The sequence below is a fragment of the Brachyistius frenatus genome, unplaced genomic scaffold (genome assembly GCF_029030835.1).
Source record: "Brachyistius frenatus isolate BFR_SWC_R1_liver_20210118 unplaced genomic scaffold, ASM2903083v1 Contig_41, whole genome shotgun sequence".
Classification (NCBI taxonomy): domain Eukaryota; kingdom Metazoa; phylum Chordata; class Actinopteri; family Embiotocidae; genus Brachyistius; species Brachyistius frenatus.
This window is the reverse complement of record NW_027210640.1, coordinates 1,669,678-1,689,559: the sequence shown is the minus strand read 5'-3', so window position 1 is coordinate 1,689,559 and position 19,882 is coordinate 1,669,678. Positions and strand designations below refer to the sequence as shown.

Sequence of the window (19,882 nt, the reverse complement as noted above, 5' to 3'; positions counted from 1 at the left end):
AATCTTTCTTTACTTTTGTTGTGTTTGACAGTTCAAGACATTGATCCCTGTGTCTGTTGACCATGACTTTGGCTGGTACACCTTCCACGGTTTGAGTTTTTATGTACTCGCCAAGACCAAACAGTAAAAGTCACAAAATGGCACCTACATTACTGCTTGAAAGGAAGTGAAAAGAAACAGGGAATGACACTCTTAACAGAGCTTCGACCCTGACATATCTCATATGTCCAAATTCAGCTTTCTCTCTCTTGTTTTTGCGAGCTGCATTATCTCCGGCTTGTCCCTGACAATCAAGTCAATTCTCATTCCCGAGCAACACTCGCCGCTTCCACCAGTAAATAATACCCGTGTTTAGTGCTGTTAAGCTCTACATCCATCGTCGAAGGTTACCTGCTTGCAGTCAATCTGTTTTTGCCGACATTTTTTTTTAACTTGCAAAGAAACCATGTGCTTTTTTTTTTTTTTTTTTTTTTTGCAAAACTTTAAAAACTAACATTTTAGTTTTGTCCATTTTATGACGGTTGCTGTTTATCTCTTTTTGAGGAGGATTAAATGTGCAACAAATATTTTGTTTTGTTCTGCAATGGTGTTTATGAAGTGCTACTCCTTGCTGTGCCAGGATCCTATAGCTGTTATTGGTGTAGAGTAGAGGGCAGGCTTGGCACAAACAACAAATCAATAGGTGAATGTTGACCACCTGCATGGCCCTCGTGCCCCTCATCTCTTATTGGAGGCTTAAGAAGCTTTTTGTTGTTTCTTCAGAATCTTTTCTTTCTGTCCTTCAGTGACTCCAGCCCTTTCTTTTCCACTCTTGAAAGAACTCTCTCTACCTACCTTTCCCCCCCCCCCTACCCCACTTCAAACCTCCATAGTGGCATTTTCTTTGCCTGCCAGACTATCTTTGTCGCTCCATTTTTCTCTTTCATAAAAAAAAAAAAAATTAAATAGAAAAGTTCCCTCCAGAGGAAATTCACTTAGATGAGAGTTTATGGCCACTGAATCCTTTGATCCCCTGAACCTTTAATGCAGTAATCAGGTGCGATCGGGGCATGAAGAAACAGGACACAAGCTAAATGGTAGCAAGAAAGAGAAAGGAGAAAGAGGGAAGGAGGACAGATCTGGTGGTGATGGAGTGGGATAAGTGGAAGGAGCTTGCCTCTTGTCGGGGGTTGCTGGCTCCTGAACTTTTGCCAACCATTTCATATAATTCCTACTAAAGTAGAGCGACCCTGGCCACCCTAGACATCTGACCACAGACAATATAAGACTGTGGGGAGTAAAAGAAAAAGGAGGAGATGAAGAGAGGTAAGTGCACGGGGGGGGGGGGGGGAGGTTAGTGTCTGACTGATTGGTTTATTACTGGATAGAAACTCCAGATCAACGGATCTGTTGTTGCAGGAATAAGTTTGAAAGGACACTAAAATGAGTGATCACTGTTTTTTACAACAGTATGCACTATTTTACCCGCGACTGAAGCTGTGGCAGAAGATTTCTTGTTTCCTTCCCTATTAGGCATTTTTTTCATAATCTGTTCCTTAAAAAGAAACGATATAAAGTGGTATCAGATGCATCGTGCTGTTTACAGTATTTAGTGCATGGCACTGGATGCACAATACTGGTATAAGTAATGGTGCATCCCTGCTAAAAAAAATTAATATACCTGTAATAACAAAAGAATATTCAAACAATTAAGCAGTGTCTTGAATTTGTGCCTCTTGCTTTGACTTGGTAAACCAAATTAAATTAACAATTTAATTCTACATATCCAAAAATCTAAAAATCAATATATATAGTTCAACTAAACAATTAAACAATGTCTTGATTTTGTGCCTCTTGCTTTGACTTGGTAAACCAAAGCAATCCATATCCAGTATCCAAAAATCTCAAAATCAATATATATATAGTTCAACTTTGATTAAAATTAGCAGTTTGATTTCCTGCATCTTCTTTTATGTATATTTAATTGCATTTCCATCAGTGTTTTGATCCCATGTGATTTTGTAGCATAACTGAATTTTTTTTTTAAAAGTCAGTTCCCTTCATTCCTTTAATTACTGCTGTTCCGAGTTTACATATATGCATATATTCATATTGATATGCCGCTAGACAACCAGTGCAGCTGGACAAGGGATGTACTTGGCCATAACATATTTTAATTAGTCTTGACAAGACAAATAACCAAGTAAACGATTTTGAAACATCGACAGTCATAATTTAAATTGTATGTATCTTACAGTGTAAAATTAATGTTTGGAATCAGAATGAAAACTTAAATGTCAATGCAATAGCACTGTGCAGAAAGCAAAGCAAAGTATACTCTAGGAGATCACTTTTTACTGCACAGCTGAGCATGGAATGAGAGCTGGGAGAAAGAGGAGGTGAAGACTTTAGGAATGACCCAGCTCATGCATAAAAAGGAGCAAGGGGATATAGCCTGGACGATCCGCTTAATGCATATCATATCCATCATCCACCTTCGCAGGTGACTGAAGTGGAACAACACAGGGGTCATGTGGTGGACCCGGCAGGCCCAGCATAGCTGATAAGACTTATAGTCCTGCATGCATGCAAGTGCCATGCTTCTTGTGGTAAAAGTTGGATGGATTATAAGTATTTCCTCTATGACAGGTGGATACACCTACACTAAGACTGAGTAAAGGAAGAAGAAGCCCTTACATTACTTTATTATAGGAATATTATTAGAGCATTGCAGCTCTTCGTGAGACATAAGGTGCACTTATCAGACAGACAAATAGCGAACTGGCAGTCTGAGAGAGAGACCAGTTGGACGGTGCTATCCAGGACTTCTTCATGATTACAAAGCTTGTGTTCTGGAGTGAAGCCCAGATCCTGCTGGATTTCATAGCAGCTGTCCATGTTCAAAGAACATTGGTGCTTAAAGGTTAACACCTCTGTCTTTCCCCTCTGCCCACGAGCAGGGTGTTGTGGTCATTGTGTTGTTACACATTAGGGGAAACATCATTTGGCTTTCCTTTGGTAGCTCTGCTGAATGCTGCTGCACTGCAGGAGCAGGAAATGATGGTGATATTGCAGCTGAGGTCCTCACTCAGCTTATCAGCATTCTCCCCACCAACCTCTCGATCTTGTCATGTTTTAAGTGACTTATTTATCCGACACTCCAACTGTTCTCACCCTGGCGGAGTCCCACATCCTCTGTGACCCTTAATGCCACATCCATCCACTTGTTTTTTTTGTTTTTTTTCCACGTCTCAAAGTGACATTAAGCAATTAGCTGGCACTCATTTCTAGGCACTACATATTCATAATTGTTGTTCTGCTCACCAAAGGTCCGTCCAAATCTGTCATTAGTGGCTTTATTGCACTGAGCTAATGGTCTGCCGAGACAGCAACCTCACGCCCCGGGCCCCCCGACCATCCACCTCCAAAGCCTCATTGCACTTCCCTGTCGGTCTTTGCTTTGAGGTTTTGGTGTTTGTTCGGTTTAGATTAGTTGCTTTGGCAGGATAGGCACACTGCAGCAGCTCACCCCTTTCAGTCTGTTGTTGTTGTTCTGGCTGCGAGTAGCTTGGCCAGCTTAGAGGTCTTTGCTTCACATGTCAGGAGCATCACATCTTGATTCTCTCACACACACAAGCCTGGTTACAATTCAGGCCTTCCATATTGTGGAAAAACAAAACAAAAACATGTAATTTTTCACACATGACAATATTGTTTTATGAGTCACGTTTTCTTCTGCCTATCAGGCAGTATCCACTGCTGAGGTGGAAATACTGACCTCAGAAAAGACGAGCAGTTGCAGTTATCAAATAGGCTGTTTAAATAATCAATTTTAAAACATATTTTGCAAAGACTGTTTATGACTCCAACACTATTTCTGAATTTATGGAGTATGCTGTGCTCCAATAAGCTGTCAAGACGCTGCCGCCAATTTGCTTTCTCATCAGTGTCATCATTAATTAGGTATGATATATAATTATGCTGCTTAGGTCCATCTTCTGACAGGTTCCAAGCTATTCTAGTTATTTAAAAAAAAAGTTGTATAAGATCAATTAAGTTTTGTTCTCGTGTAGCTTCTATTTTTCTTATATAAACTGTCGAAAAAAACAAACCCTGCATGCCATTAGAATACTGCTATTTACGGAGCCAGACATTTTAGGCTACATCTTTGGAGAATAAAAGTCAAACTGAATAAGATGGCATGAATTACATCCCCAACAACTTTCTTAGCAATTAAACAACAGAAGAAGTTTGCATCATAAAAGGCTTGTTGAGTAGCACTGCCACCCACGTTGTGTGGTAAACTGATGTCTGGTTTCAAGACGCCCACTGCACCTCCACACACGGACCCACCTTCTGACATATGCACACATGCACCCAGAGAAACACACACACACACACTCAGAGCCACCCACCACTAAACCAGACCTGACTGGTTGACGTTTCTCTACAGAGAGGCACTTCCTTTAATGGCCCCGGCCTCATCTCCTGTCTCCCCTGGAGTTCGCCTGTCTTACCCCAGACGCCTCAGGACCCTGACAAGACAGAAAGGGAGGGAGAGAGGTGTGTTTGTGTGTGTTTGTTTGTGTGTGTGCATGTGTGTGTGTGTGTGTGCGTGCGTGTGTGTGTGTGTGTGTGTGTGTGTGTGTGTGTGTGTGTGTGTGTGTGTGTGTGTGTGTGTGTGTGTGTGTGTGTGTGCGCGGGCAGGGGGTGTTTGATAAACTGCCACTGGCTGAGACGGGTAAACAGATTTTTTTTTTTTTTTTTTTTTTCACTCCACCTCTTTTCCTCGCAGGCAGGGTATCGTTGGAGCTTTCCGAGACAATTACTCTTCTCTCACTTCTCTCATGTCTCAGCTGTGTCTATCACGGTGGGTCAGCACATCAAGGAAACCTCCTGTATTGTGCGGTTTTTTTTGGAAGGTGGGACCCCAGTTTCTGGCACTTAAAATTATAGGTAGAGGAAAGACAGCGTGTCAGCTTACATTGCTGAACTCGGTCATGGAGAAACTTGTCAAAAATCCCTCTAATCAGCTATAAACATGTGCGTATATTCAGTAATAATCATTGTAACAAAAAAAATTAGGAAAATTAACCTTGGCAGAGAATTGTTGTGCCCCAATTTGGGATAGCCTACATACATCCATGTATTTAAATGGAAGTAATTTAATATACAAAATGATGAGAAAGTGAAGGCAATGTCTGCCTTCATCAAAGAAGAACAAAAAAGATACGTCACTCCTCGCATTGTATTCTTTATGATGCCATTTTTGGCTTCCATTTGTTTGTGCTGCAAGTTTTGAACTTGTACTGACATTGGTGAACAACTATAGGGTAGTATTTTTTACCTTAATATGCTAAAGTATATTCAATGTATAAAGGCATTATTATTCACTATACTTTTATTCACTATTAGAAATAGCAGCAATAGTGTGCGTTTCTTTGAAAATGTATCAGCCAAGGGCTGTGTGAGTTTATAGGATTTGATATCTGAAAAAAATATGGTGTTCTATGGACACAACCCATAGTTGCCTACTTTACCTGCAATGGGCAGGAAGTTGTCACCTAATGTTACACACTATTATAATGTACAGCCTGAGGGAAAGACTTGGTTCCTGCCTCGTGTTATCTATGAACAGACATGTCTTTGTTTGGTTCCTGGTATTTGTGCTCAAATCCTCTCCTTCTTTCCTTCTTTTTGCATTGATGTTTTGCAAAACTGCACTCTCCAAACGCCTCCAGCCCTAGTGGTAATCGGTGGCATTACACTTTAAGGCACTTCTGAATTGGCTTCATTTTTCAGAAACGTTTTTTTATGTGCCGTCTATGATGACGATGATAACATTATGAACATGGCCTAATATGGGCTATGTTCAGAAGTGGAGGTGGTGTAGAACATGTTTGAAAGCCACAACTGTCAGAACAGTCCATCAATGTACCAGAACAAATTTCTCATCATTCTTACATATTTACATTTTAGGCATTTAACCACTTATGATGTAGAGGAAACTAGCAAGACTCGGAGGCAATTAAAGGACACCTAGGTGCTATATAATTTGAACCTATGACTTTCTACATAGAGTACAATAATGCCCTCCACATACACATTTTCATTGTGAATTACACTCAGTACAGTACATATTTAACCAACGCTAAACCTCAATTCTAAAGTCAACTGCTTGCCTCTGTAAATGCATGGAAAACAGCTATTACAAAAGAAAAAGCACATTGATGGTTTACCCTGTGTGGTCTTCATATGGTCAGAAAGCTGAAACAATGCTGGGAACTTCTATCTCACAGCCAATATCTTTGAATTTTTCAGTTTGTCTTTTTCTCTCGTTCTCTATCACTATTTTCCTCAGTGCCTGACTTCCCTTCTCTCATCTGATCTATCAGTCTGTTTCTCTTGGGTTGAAATTTTCCAGATTTGGATTTAAATGTTGCCCTTGGTGGCTCGATGTGCTCGGTGTGGAGAATACCAATAGGACATCAGACGTCTTTCTGGGAACAGAGCAGGGGGGTAGAGGTTGAGTGCCGGCTGTATAATAACCATTATTCAGCTGAGATGGCTATCAGGAGAGGGCTATCGGTGCTGGGGCCAGAGACACTGTGATTAGATTTCCCCTGTGCTGCTATTCTTCTCTGTCTGTGGATCTTTCTGTTGCACTGTTGCCCCATCTTCCTTTGTATATTGCTCAAGCAATTCAACAGGAATCCTATAGGATTCAAAGGAATGTCACACAAAGATACATTGAAGAGAGTGAAAGTTACAGAATTGTCTTTTACTTCCATGTGGTTTGGTCAGAAAATATGTCCTTGGCTGTATACGATCATCACAGATTACAAACTGTCAACCACAGACAAGAAAGCTGCTGAGTGAAACAGACTGTAGCTGCTATACTTCACAGCACAAGCTGAAGAGAAACCAAAAAACCTCTCCTCAACTTGTAGACGTTTGTGGTATTGAATGTACTCTGAGTTAGAAAACATTTACTTAGTTTTTATTAGTCAAGCACACTGTACATGGTGACTGGAATGAGAAATAATTAGTCTCAAATATGTCATCCACGGTGGTGTGGGAACCTTGTAGACTCAACCATTATGAGGCAGAAAGGGAAATCGGTGGTATCCTATACTATGGAACCTTGACCATTTTTCTAACATTTGCACAAGTACTTCTAAATCCAATAAATGAATCCTACATTGTATTGACCATTGACTATTAATGCACAAAAGCACAGTAGCAAATTGACTTTTGAATATTCTCCATTTCTACCCGTTTGTATCATACATCTTCCATGTTAATACTCTCCTCCCTTGTCCCTGGACTGCCGTTTGTGGTGTAGATTCAGAGCAAATTATACTGCATTGTGTAGAGTCTGAGCAGTTGGCTCTGCCTATTAGTTAAACATCTTTTTTTTCAGACTCCTTTTACGTGTGTGAATGAAAGCGAACCATTGGATTTCTTCATCCATTTCCACTGTTTATTATCCTCTTTCTCAGAAACCTCTAGTCTCAACCTATCTTTGCCTTTTTCTCGCTCTCTCTCCTCGTTCCCTTTGCTCTCTCGCTGCCTCTCTCCTGGCAGTCCCTCTGCGGTATTAATGCACAGGCCTGCTTAAAGCCTGTGTCTGTACGCTGTGGCGCTGGGTAATCAGTTAACCTGATTATGCTGCTGATGAAATTAAATCATTGCAGTAAGTGAAAATAATAATATGAGTAATAGGTGCGGGGTATGGTGGAGCACCCCGTGGCATTTGCTGCAGTCCCAGCCTGTTGGGATTTGCTTCTCTCCCTCTATCTTTTGCTGTAGCTCCCCATATTCTAGGACATAACTGATGCTGAAAAAAAGTAGCTTTGAAGCTTCTGATGTTGATGAGATTAGATGAGATATGCAGTATGATAATGATAATAATCAGTCAATAATAATCTAAGATAGCACAGCATTTGTATTATAAATATATATATTTCCCAAAATTGTTGTCTCCTTATACAAGTTATATGTGACCAATGAAGTCATCCATCCATTCATCCATCCATCCATCCATCCATTCATTCATTCATTCATTCATTCATTCATTCATTCATTCATTCATTCATTCATTCATTCATTCATCCATCAATCCATTCATTCATTCATCCATCCAATGTCCAATGTCCAATATGCTAGGTAATACCCTGCTAGGGTTAGTGCTTCATATGTTAGTGTAGCTTGCATGGTAGAGTAGAGCATTAACACCCCGGGATTAAGTGTCATGTGTAAAACTATATAGCTGATTTAGAAAAGCAAGTTAGCAACATATAAAAGGTTTCAGTCTTGGTGTAGGTCAGTGGGTAGAGAAAGGCACTGAACCTGCCAGGTGCCAAGGTTAAGTCCTCATTGAATATAGGTCGGGGATACTATTCATGATGCTGTAAAGTACATTTGAAACCACAGTGTATAACAGACGGAGAATACTTGTGAGTAACATAGTGGGTGTAGCACAGCAATAGGAGTTCCAAGGCTATACCATACACCCTTAATGAGACCACCAATCTATCAGTATACTGTATGTTCTCATTGGTCCGGAAATAGTGAAAGTGCCCACTAAATGTACCCAAACTTTTTTTTTTTGGAAATAGATTGTTTGGTAGCAGTGAATGACTGGAAATGGAATTAGTCAGGGGAGTTAAATGAGTTTAAAGGACGGACCTTTTAAGAGGGCCACAGTTAGCCTGATACAAAGCAGAACGCAACAGCAGGCACGAGTCGGCAGCTTAACAGCCGGGCAGTGGCTAAGCTAACTGCAGGCTGATTAAAGGCTTTGCACCTGTCACTTGTGTAATGATATTAAATGGCCAAGCGAAATTAAAGACAATTATGGATAATGACGACACTCGCACCAACACAAAAAAAAGGCCAAAGAGAATGACAAAAATGAATAGTGAGATAAGGTCACCTCGAGTCGCCAGGAGGCTCAGCTTAGATCATGCTGCTCAAGCTAGCATTGAGTAAACATGTACTGTTTGCTATCACAGTAACTGTTCTTCCTCTTGCATGACTTGAAAGCCTATTACATTACAATTAACATATGCATTGAGGAAGGTGTGATCTCAGGAAGATGTTGAATAGTTTCCACAGAATGCCTGTCCAGTGAGAAGATATACATTTGTTATTGTTAAAAACATGTTCTTTTTACTTGAATGACTTTTGATCTGATTAACTATCAGTTTCAATCATGTCTTTCCAAGGCCTTTGTCATGTCTATACTGCACATCAGAATAGTGGAGAAGACCACGCTAAGCTGCTTAAATGCCAGTCATCACCATAAACCAACAAGTATGGAAGCACTGGCCGATTTCAGAAACTATGGGATGCATCAAAAAGTCTGCTGTAGCACTTTGAAACTTCTTCAACAAGGTGGCACAGCAAGGGAGATACCGTAGGTTGGATGGTGGGAATGTCAAGATTCTCTGTAAGTGCTCCATTCTTACCCATTAAAACAAACATACAGTACCAGTGGAGTTGTCAGATATTTATTGGACAGTTCAAATCAGGTCATTAAAAAGTGAAAACAAAATGTTATGCCAAAATGCCGGGTGCACCTGCAACATCTGTCTCATAGTGCTGTTGTATGATGATCGTTGGTCTAAGTAACAAAGGATCCCCCCCCCCAACAAAGTAAACAGCAACATTGTCATTGACCAATAGTGCAACTGCATTGATTCTATTTGGCCTGCAAAGATCTGTCATCACAGAGCACACACATCATAGAAATACAATTGCTATGCCATTATAGGGGACAAGCCCTTTGGGAATTCTAGGATACTATCAGCCCATGTCATTGGCTGCCTTCTCTCCTTCACAGACAGGCTGGCTAACCCTAAAGTAACACTCTCTCGATGAGTGATCTATTTATTTTTGCATGGCTGCCTTTATCGAAAGAGCCTGTAAGCTTCAGGGGAAAAGATGGTATCAGTGTCTATTCCCGGGGAGGCAAATAACCCGCATACATGCCATTTATTCAAGAAAGGCTGCTGGTGTTGTATCAGGTCAGAGCAGCTATAACGATAGCATAATCTCTCCATTGAATCCACGGTCCCGGCTTCTTGTTTACTGCCGTTTTGGTGGGTTTGTTTGTTCACCCAGCTTTTCTGCTCTCTCTTGTTCCTTTCATGCATATTCTCTCTGCCTAATTTCATTAGTCTCCAAATCTTATTTACCCAGCGTATGTTTTCAGCTTCATTAACGCAGTCGACTGTTTTCATGTCATGCAAGGCAGAGTTAGCGTGATGTGAAGTCCACATAGGCCTCAGCAACATGAAAAGCATCACATGTAACACTTGGAGAGCGAGCCACACCTACCTTCGGCAGATGTCCTCCAACAGGCAGAACTACTTGCTACCTCGAGGGGTACGAGAGTACACCACCTGTTTATGGTATCTTATACATAGATCCGTGATGACACACATAGGAGGAGGGGGAATTGAAGAGCGCATTGTCCCGTCTTGTCCTGAAGTTTATATAGTGAAGTGAAGGCTTGTCATTGCTTTTCTGAGCTGCAGGGGAACTTGGTATAAACAGATTATACAGGGGTGATCATGAAAAATTGATAGAGAGGATACTGCACGAAACCTAAAAGAGTGTAAATGCCTGTACTTTTCTGAACCTACCATTGAAATATTCATTGTGCTCTGCTGATGTCAGCATTAGTTAGAGGTCACCTGTCTGGAACCACTGGTTCTTACTTCTGTTCCTCCCACATGTCTTCTTTTCAGAGATTCAATATTTCAAAAATGTGAGCACACTTAAAATCACCATCGCTTTTCTCTACACAGTCTTCTGAGTGCATAAAATAGGCATAAAGTTATATTTCATATTCTTTATTCATCCCCAAATAAATAAAAAATAAAAGAATTTAAAAAAAAAAAATCCTCTAAGGTTAATTCATTATGTAAGCTGCATTAATCAATATTAATCATCTTGAAATTATTGCTCTCTTTTCACCGTCCATTTCATTTGAAATGCTTAACTGGCATGACTTGAAATGAGGCAACATTGGTCAAGAATAGAAGATTTTTTTAACAAATTAATTCATCATATTATATATGCATAACCTGAAAAATCTAATATGGAATACTTTTTCATAACTGTCCATTAAAGGCAGATAGACCAACTCTGCTTTTAGAGTGTGCGACTAAAACTGCAATTCCAAATTACTGTCCTAATTTCCCTTAATTTAGTGTTTGTGGGGCGCCAATGAGACCACCATGATGTCTGCAAAGTAGACATGAGGTCATTGGCTTGCCAAATGAAAAGCGAGCTGTGCCGTGCCACTGGCCAACATCGAAGTCAGTCAATCTTCTCCCGTTGGTGATGTGGCCTTGGGCTTCTGATGCATATTGCAGCCCAGGGTGCTTCCCCCTCAGCTCTCATCATCTGAGAATGAGTCACTACACTGGCTCCAGTCGGGGTAGAGGTCAGGCGATTTGACCCATGGGACTAATTCCCCCGAGAGAGTAGGGAGTCGGCATGAGGAGAACAATGAGCGCAGAGTGCACTACTCTGTCATCTCTTAAAAGTGAAATAATGGCTCAATCATGCATGATTATTAGCTGCAAGAATACTGCAATGTTTGTGTTTCTAACTTAACAAGTTCTGACTAGTGTGATTGTTCTTGAATTAGCAATAGGAATCATGATAACAACGTCAAATATGTTGAACTCTAACTACACAATTCTTGTATCTTTTGATGCAGATCTCGCACATCTGTTCAGTTACATCTCTTAACTGGTGTCCCATCATGGTCTGTTTTTGGATTATTGTGTGTCTCAACCAAGTGGTAGTTTCACAGAGTTACACAGTAACTTCATATTGACTACCAGCCCTTTTTTCCCTGTATGGTATTCACTTTTTTTGCTTCCCTGCTAACCTTTTTCTTCTTGCATTTAAAGCTATTTATTTACCTCTAGTTATACCATTTGAAGTCATACATGCAGGGAGTGAGGAAAGGCATTTGCGAGACACACGGTTTTTAATCGACAAGCTGGATGATAGTGGATCTGCACGCATCTGGTTACAGGATGGCTCGTCTAACCTTTAAAATGCCTCATGAGAAAGAAAAGAAATCAGACAAAGCACCATTCGATTGGTTTATCCTTTTATCTGGGCTAGTCATAAATCTCACATTCCGTACGTACATCTGGCTCAATAACTGAGGGTAAATTATGATGACAAAATCTTTGGAGATTTCACTCTTGCAAAATTCTAAATGTGGCACCAAAAAGGACTGGTAAACAGAGCACACAGATTGACAAAAATGCCTTTCTTTAATCTGAAAGCTTGTTTGAAGTTTGGAATCTGGAATGGGACATGAAAAATGATCCTCAAATTTTTACATAAATTATCAGCACATACGGTTCATTTGCTTCCGTGTATAGCTGCTCTACTCATATTTTACATCCAACGGAAAGGGGCTAAAGTGAGGAACTTGGCACACTTTGATAGTGTGTGCACTTTGTTTACCAATGTGTGTACAGGGTTCAGCAACCCATTCCCACAGTTTATTAATGATCACACGCAGTTAAGGAATATTGTCCTTCAGTTGACACATTTTTCGACAAAGATTTTCATCTAAAAATCTTTTATACCACTTGAACTCCTGTGAGGTTCCATACCTTTATTGGAAGATATTGATGAGATTTGAATTGCTGCAGTGCACTTGAAACCTTTGGTTCTAAAAATCCTAAAATGTGTCAAAAATACTTAAACCCTAATCTGAGTAACAAACAAGAAACATTATTTTGGATTGGGAACTTTTTTACTTCTTGATTTTTCAGGTCGAGTGACTCACTCTTTTCTTGTTCTTTTCACAGAGGACCTCCTCCCACCCGGCTTCCCTAACATTGACATGGGCCCTCAACTCAAAGTGGTGGAGCGCACGCGAACAGCCACCATGCTCTGTGCAGCCAGTGGCAACCCTGACCCAGAAATCACCTGGTATAAAGACTTCCTGCCCATTGACCCGAGTGCAAGTAATGGGCGGATCAAACAGCTACGCTCAGGTAAGGAAAGCTCAGGCATTATGTTGCTGCTTTTTTCCCCTCTCTTACTAACACAAGCACTTGTTAGATTTGCCAGGACATTTCTCACAATAACATGGTTGTTCATATCTTTTGCAGCAAATGTGGTTATAGTGTCCGGTATATCCTGTTCTCAAATTGCTAACTAATGTGACCGACAACACACAAAATTCATACCTCCAGACACATCTAATGTGTTGTCTGGAAAAGGGCACGTGTTTCTGCTACACTCAGTGAAACAACATATTTTCTTTTTTATGTGGAATGTCTATCTAAATATAGATATATATTTTTTTAGAGACTAAAAACTTGGCTTTTACACAGGTTTATCCAACAAATTTGAAAAGGGTTGCATTAGACCAAGCGAGCAAAGAATTCTTTCAACGGTTATATTTTATAGCTTTATGTTATGCCAAAGACACAAAAAGCACCCAAAGCACCACACGACTAACTGGTGTTGAAAGCTAACCAAAGTGTGTTAGCCTGAGCAAACATTTAAATATAACATAATTAGTGGAAGCAATAACATAAAGTGAAGCGTGAAAGCCATTGTGCTCTGAGCACGTTGTCACCATCATAGACCTTCATCCCAAAGATATGTTATAATAAGAAATGACATTTAAGAGTGTAACATTACTGAATGAGGTCAAATGATTCACAACATCCCACAAGTATGTCATAACACACAATGAGAGCGAGGTCCACGTTCTACTGACACAACTCAGTGGTGGATATGTTGTCTTGTTCCCATTGATTGAACCCCACTGAGAGGCCCAGTAAACCAAAGTCTAATTATATAGCTAATTAAGTGCAGGCCCTGTACTGGCTCTGGGCAATAAGGGGTAGATATTTTAGGTCGATGATTTGTCACCATTTGAAAAAAATCCAATGACTCCTATTTGCTTTGTTGCTGCAAACGTAAATCAGGGTGGACAAGACTAAATAAAGAGTCTGTTGCCATTGAGTTCCTGCCCTACTTGTGGCCCTCAAGAGCTGCACACTCAAAATAATCAATTTGCCATCTCATTATTCATGCCTTCACAGATACAGCAAGTCTTTAGATATGGTTTATCTTTAAGTTACTGATGCCCCCAATTTTGCAGGTAGACATTTGATTTTAAGAATTTAAAATCAAAACCTTAAATATGTGACAGTTTTCTGTCTCTGGGACGATGTTGTAGACTCATAGTGGTCCTCGGACCTGTCAGGTTGTCCTGAGGTGCTTTGGTAATGGCTCTCAGCCAGTGCTTTTGACTTAGGTTTGAGGACAAAGAGCCTCCACAAGGGAGTTTTGGGAAGAGAGCGCTAGCATTAATATTTTCCCCTTCACGTTCATCTCTTTGTGCAGGCAGACTTATAAAAATAAAAAAAAATAGGCCTTTGACGTTATTGGAGCTCTGTGTTGTTTTCTTGTATATGAACAGTTCTTTACATTCAGTATTTCTCACCAAAACTTTATTATGTGTATCCTTAAGGTCTAACAAACATGTTCGTACATTACTTTCTTCAGAACACAGTTGCAAAATATTTGCAGTGTTTATTGCTGTGACAGTGTTGGTGCTTTACTGCATTTGTTTGTGTGTTACCTTTTGATCGGCGAAATAACAAGATACTAAAAATAGGATGTGAATTATGTGAAACAAACACAATTTTAATCCGCTTTTAAAATGCTGCTCCACAGCAATATTGGTCAAAGTCTTTACAGGGCCCTAATGTTCAGATTCACAGCACCTCATGACGAATAGTAGAGAATAAGAACCATAATAATGGTATCATAATACGACTTGATAATAACGATTTTACATGCCAGATGTTTAACCTCTTACTAAACAAGATTTTGCTGAATTGACAAGTTTATTGTGTCATTACAGTCTGTAATAGAGTGCTTTGATGTTTTTTTCGCCAATATAAATGTACAGTATATCACAGGTTGTGTGTTACCCAGTCGTAATGTGTTCCGGTAGTACTTGGATTATATTGTCTTTTTTGATGTAATGGTGTTATATAATTGAGTTACCTGGCACACTTATAAACGTGGCTTTGTGAGTTTTGAGCCTCTGTAGACGATGGATCAAGAAATTCAGCTTCCTGTCTGTTGTCTAACCTCTGTATCATCTGTCTCTATCTGTTTCATGATTCCTTCAATTGTTTTTGTGTGTCCTGTTTAACTGAAACAGACTGTTGTTCTGTTGTCTCTCTCTTCTACAATGTTGTTTTGTCTGTATTTGTGTCTGAAACTCAGATGTGCATCAGTCCACATCGCAGTCTTCAACACATTTCATTTGGTTGTGACCCAGAACACAAGTTTAACCAAAATTAAGGAATACACAATACAATCAGCCAATTCATGCAATTGAGAAATTTAACTACTGATAATTGATACGGAAATGGGTTAATACGATTTCTACCCCCAAAAAAATTCTAATTAGAATTATAAATTGTTAGTCAAATTTATGTTAACAAGAAGTTACATTTGCTTGAACATTCATCGCTCTGTCCATGATATCTTATGGTATTAATATCTGCTAAAACACTGACGTGTGACACAACACCCAACTAAACTGTAGCTCCTTTAATTCTTGGGCAGTAATCACTTTTAACCTCAACCTAAAATCAACTATGTTGTTCTCCTCTTTTTTTCTATTTACTTCTTGCTTTGTCATTTTCAGAAACCTTTGGTAAGTGTCTTGCAAAGCTCAGCAAGCCAACCCACTCTCCTTGAAGCAGATGGCATATTTAAACGACTTTCCAAAATGCATGAATTCCCTGCTCTCCCTTCACCCTTGTCCTCTTTTCCCACTTGTTCCCTCTGTTCTGTTTCTTTTACTTTTGTTTGGCCCACAGTCCTTCTAATGTCAACTTTATCTTCTTTCAACCGACTACACTCGAACAGAAAAACAGCAGAGTTGGAGAGGCATCAATGTCCTCCTTCAGCACAATTTTTTTATTTATATGAGAATAACTTGTTGAGCAAGTCTTTTGAGGCAACATCCTTCTTTACAATAATGCTACTATACATATTAAGTCTGACCAGTTCAGGCAACTTTTCTACAATGTTTTAGCAGATTTACTGATTCCAAGTTTACCTTTGAAGTAATTGTAACCTTATTTATTTTTCTCTGACCACTTGATCCATATTTTACTCTGCTGATGCCCCTACCACCTCTATTTTTGTATCCCTGCTGTATTACAAGACAGCCGGCTTTGAGGAAATAATTGGACTCTGTTGAATCCAAGACAGTTGTTCCTGTGCAATAACAGCCAACAGTATTTTGGGGCGTGTTGGTGAGACATATAGCAAACATATTTCTCCAGCAAAACCCATGATTTCTTTTTAACTCAGTTTTCACAGTAACAGCTCTGCTGGTCCAAAAATAACCCTGGAAAGAGCAGCATGTACCGAAAGGAGCTAAAAGAATCTTGAGTTCTTTACAGGTGAAGGCCACTGCAGTACGGCTAAACCTTCCTATCCCACACTCGCCTGGGTCAAAACCTCTGGGCTTGGCCAAATATTTTCTCAGGAGAGCATTTTCTTCTCTTGCCAGATTGGCCTATGCTCCCAAAAGTCTTACTAAGACTTTATGGCCCAGGCTATAGGGCAAGCGCTCAACTGATAGTTACATGTAGCCACATATTTCACTCCTGACTTTTTGAACTACATGCAAAAATATACCCAGACACTTTAGGCTGGATATATTTTACTTACATTTGAAACTATATGTGTATGTAGGAGGGCAGAAAAGGAAATTACTTTTCTTAGTTTAAATACCACGGCTCTCGTAAGTTTAATGTTAGCTTTGGGAACTTGCCTTTTTTTCTTTAGCCCCCTTGCTGTAAGGCTCAGCAGCCAGGCAGGATTTATGCTGATGAGGAAAAGGCTCCATGCTCAATCCCCTCAGGCTGCCATCTTCTCATCCCCTCAGCATTTCTAGTGGCCGTCTTGGGTCATCTTGGGTTTTAGTATTTGATGGCTGCTCAGAGGTTTTTTTTCTTCATTGACAAATGCACTTAAAAAAACAAACAAACAAACAAACAGAAAACATTGAAACGTTGCTGTGGCGGCCTTAAAATGGGTTTTTTTTTTTTTTTTTTTAATTTCCAGATGCTTCTGTTGATCTGATTGCTGCTGACAGTTTCTGGGGGCTATCCGTTTGCTCCTTTTCATCAGGCACACTACCAAGCCTTAGGGGGTATAACTCGGTAGACCGGTGGGTCCTCTACCAGAAATGGTGGTAAAATAGAAAGGCACGAGATTTGGGAGGACGACGGGGAACATGGGAAATGGGCTGGCAAATGAGTTCAAAAACTTTCTCAGCTTCCAGCCCCTGAAAACGAATCCTCTCACCTTTTCTGATATGGCCTTCACTCTGTGATGCTGAAGTGTGATTCTTGATCTGAATTATTCACACTCAGCACAATAGATATAACATCACAGTAACAGTTTTGAATATATTTACTACTGTTTGCAAAATCGCTGACTAGCTGGCAGGATGGTTCCTTATGTTCCAGAGCATGCTGAGCTGGCGGGGCAGTGATATTTGCATCAGGGTCCCCTGAGGAGCTCTTCTACAAGTGTGTCGGGAGCCTGACATTTCTCCCCAAGTTCCCATGGCTACAGACCCCAGGCCCTCGGTGGCCTTGTCAACCAGAACAGATTAACCGTAGGCCACAGTGACAGCGTGAGGATCTGTAAGAGCATTCATAAACATTACCATCCTTTTTAATAAAGGCTTAAAATCATGACCTGACATTAAATGGCTCCCTTTACACACATAGATTTATGCACATGTGCAAGTCACATTGAGTTCACTCTTTAAGAAAACACTCACATTCTTTGGCCTCAAAGCTGCTTTGAAGGAAGAGGCGGGAACCTGTGCAGTGTGTGGTTTTCCCTGAGATCTGCTGCGACACCACCAGGATCTCTGGACGGGTGTCTATGGTGAGGAGAAGGTCAGCCAGACGTCCTCTGGAGGCTGGTCAGACTTTAACACTCAGCCAATCACGCAACCCCGTTTGCCTCTCACAGATGGGCAACATTTCCGGCCAGATTGCCTCTGGCCAGACTATAGCCCTCGATAATGTTTTTTAATATATTCAGAAGGTTGTTTAACAAAACAGCTGGGCTGATCTGTGGAAAAAAAATAATACCATCATACTTGATAATACGAGAAGGACGGCAGCATGTAGAGATATATTTAGGTCATTGTCACCCTAATCTGATCAACCTCTGGCTGACCACAGTTTAGAAGGGGAGCTTATGGCCATTAGGTTGCATGCCAGTAACACAGGTGGATTTGCCATTGTAATTGAATACAGGCTGGAGCAGACTCAACCTGCCTGGTCCTCCTTTGCTAAGTTTTACTTTTATCTCCTCATGCTGCTTTAATTGCTCAAAATTCATTGTTAAAAATTAGAAGTTACAATGACCATTTCCTTCTTTTTTTAAGTTATATTTTTCTGTTGAACCCTCGAACTGAACGCCTCTTATCCCTCGCCCTCCTCATTACGCTCCTTATTTTCAGCCTGTGTTTTGTCTCTCAGTTCTTTATGAGGTCCGTGTGATAGCCCCTCCCCTTACAACCCTGCTTTATTAACCTTAACCTAACTCTAACCTTAACCTAACTTTGACCTTAACCTCTAACCTTTAACTAGCAACCTCTTAACTCTCGACTAAAATTCATCACGGCTAAAGCAAAAATAAACCAGCTTCCTGCAGCCTCTAATCAAACTCTAACTCTATAACAATGTAACCTTCCCAGAGCCCTGTTGTCCTTTGTCTTGTGATTACTTATGATTATGTGTTCTTCAGAATCATTACAGAATTTTTTAATATGTCCCTTTGGTTTTGCCTGGTTTTTCAATGACTCTAAGCTATCGCCATGGAAAATCTATGCACACTGCACTATTTATGAATACTAAATAATAATATTCGTTTAGGGTGGTTTTACAAAGTACACAAATCCTGATAATAACAAATATAGAAGAACAAATTCTATTTTTATATATCTATGAAATGTTTTCTACAAACGATCCACACCATATTTTCCCATTTCAGTCGCACATTATGGACAATTGTTGCAATAGATTAGATACTCTGCATTTTACGGTAGAGTTAATTTCAGCAACTGCACACTTTGAACATATAAACATAGACTTCTTGATTTATTTTTGAAGTGCAAGCCAAAGTCCATCACAGCATCCCTAAAAAAAGGAATGAACTATGAATGGAGGTGCATTGTAAACCAGGCAGAACTTCAAACTCAGTGACTGAATCCTAATTGCTGGTATCACAAAGGATGAGTCTGTATGCAGAAATGCAATAACAATTTGACCAGAAGGTATTGGAAATTTCATCCCCACTACCAAGCCATCCACATCCCTTATTGTACCGTGTAGAGTATGCAAATCGCAGGCACCACTTTACATCCTAAACACCAGGGGCCACGTGCATAAAACTATGTGCATATTTGCAACTAAAACTGTGTGCACACGCTGACAGAAATACACATATGCATTCCTTTTGTCAGATCTATGAACTTATATGTATGCATGGTTCTGCTTTATAAGTCTCAGTCATTATGGAACTAATTTCCATTGTCATGAATAGATATGGAAATGCCCCTAAACATGCGTTTGCAGTCTAGACTTGGGCCTGTTGCACTACTCATTAGACTTGTCCGTGAAATAGCAAAGAAGATGTGCACTTGAACCGACTGTGCCACGTCAGCAAGCTTCTCCAGCAGCACAGCAGCCGTCTTTACGTACAACGGGGGCTATTTATAGTGCCTGTATCACTAATTCATCACACATACCTGTAAACCGTCATCGCTCTGACTTCTCAA

At 40.2% G+C, this 19,882-nt stretch overlaps 1 protein-coding gene across 7 annotated transcripts in view; it reads left to right on the top strand.

Moving 5' to 3' along the window:
* ptprsa (protein tyrosine phosphatase receptor type Sa) overlaps positions 1–19,882 on the top strand; it is a 229,758-nt gene that overhangs the window by 123,585 nt on the left and 86,291 nt on the right. For all 7 annotated transcript variants that reach the window (XM_069702282.1, XM_069702280.1, XM_069702279.1 and 4 more), the window contains exon 6: positions 12,834–13,022. In XM_069702282.1, coding sequence (XP_069558383.1) covers positions 12,834–13,022 — 189 coding nt within the window. The remainder of the gene's footprint in view (positions 1–12,833; positions 13,023–19,882) is intronic.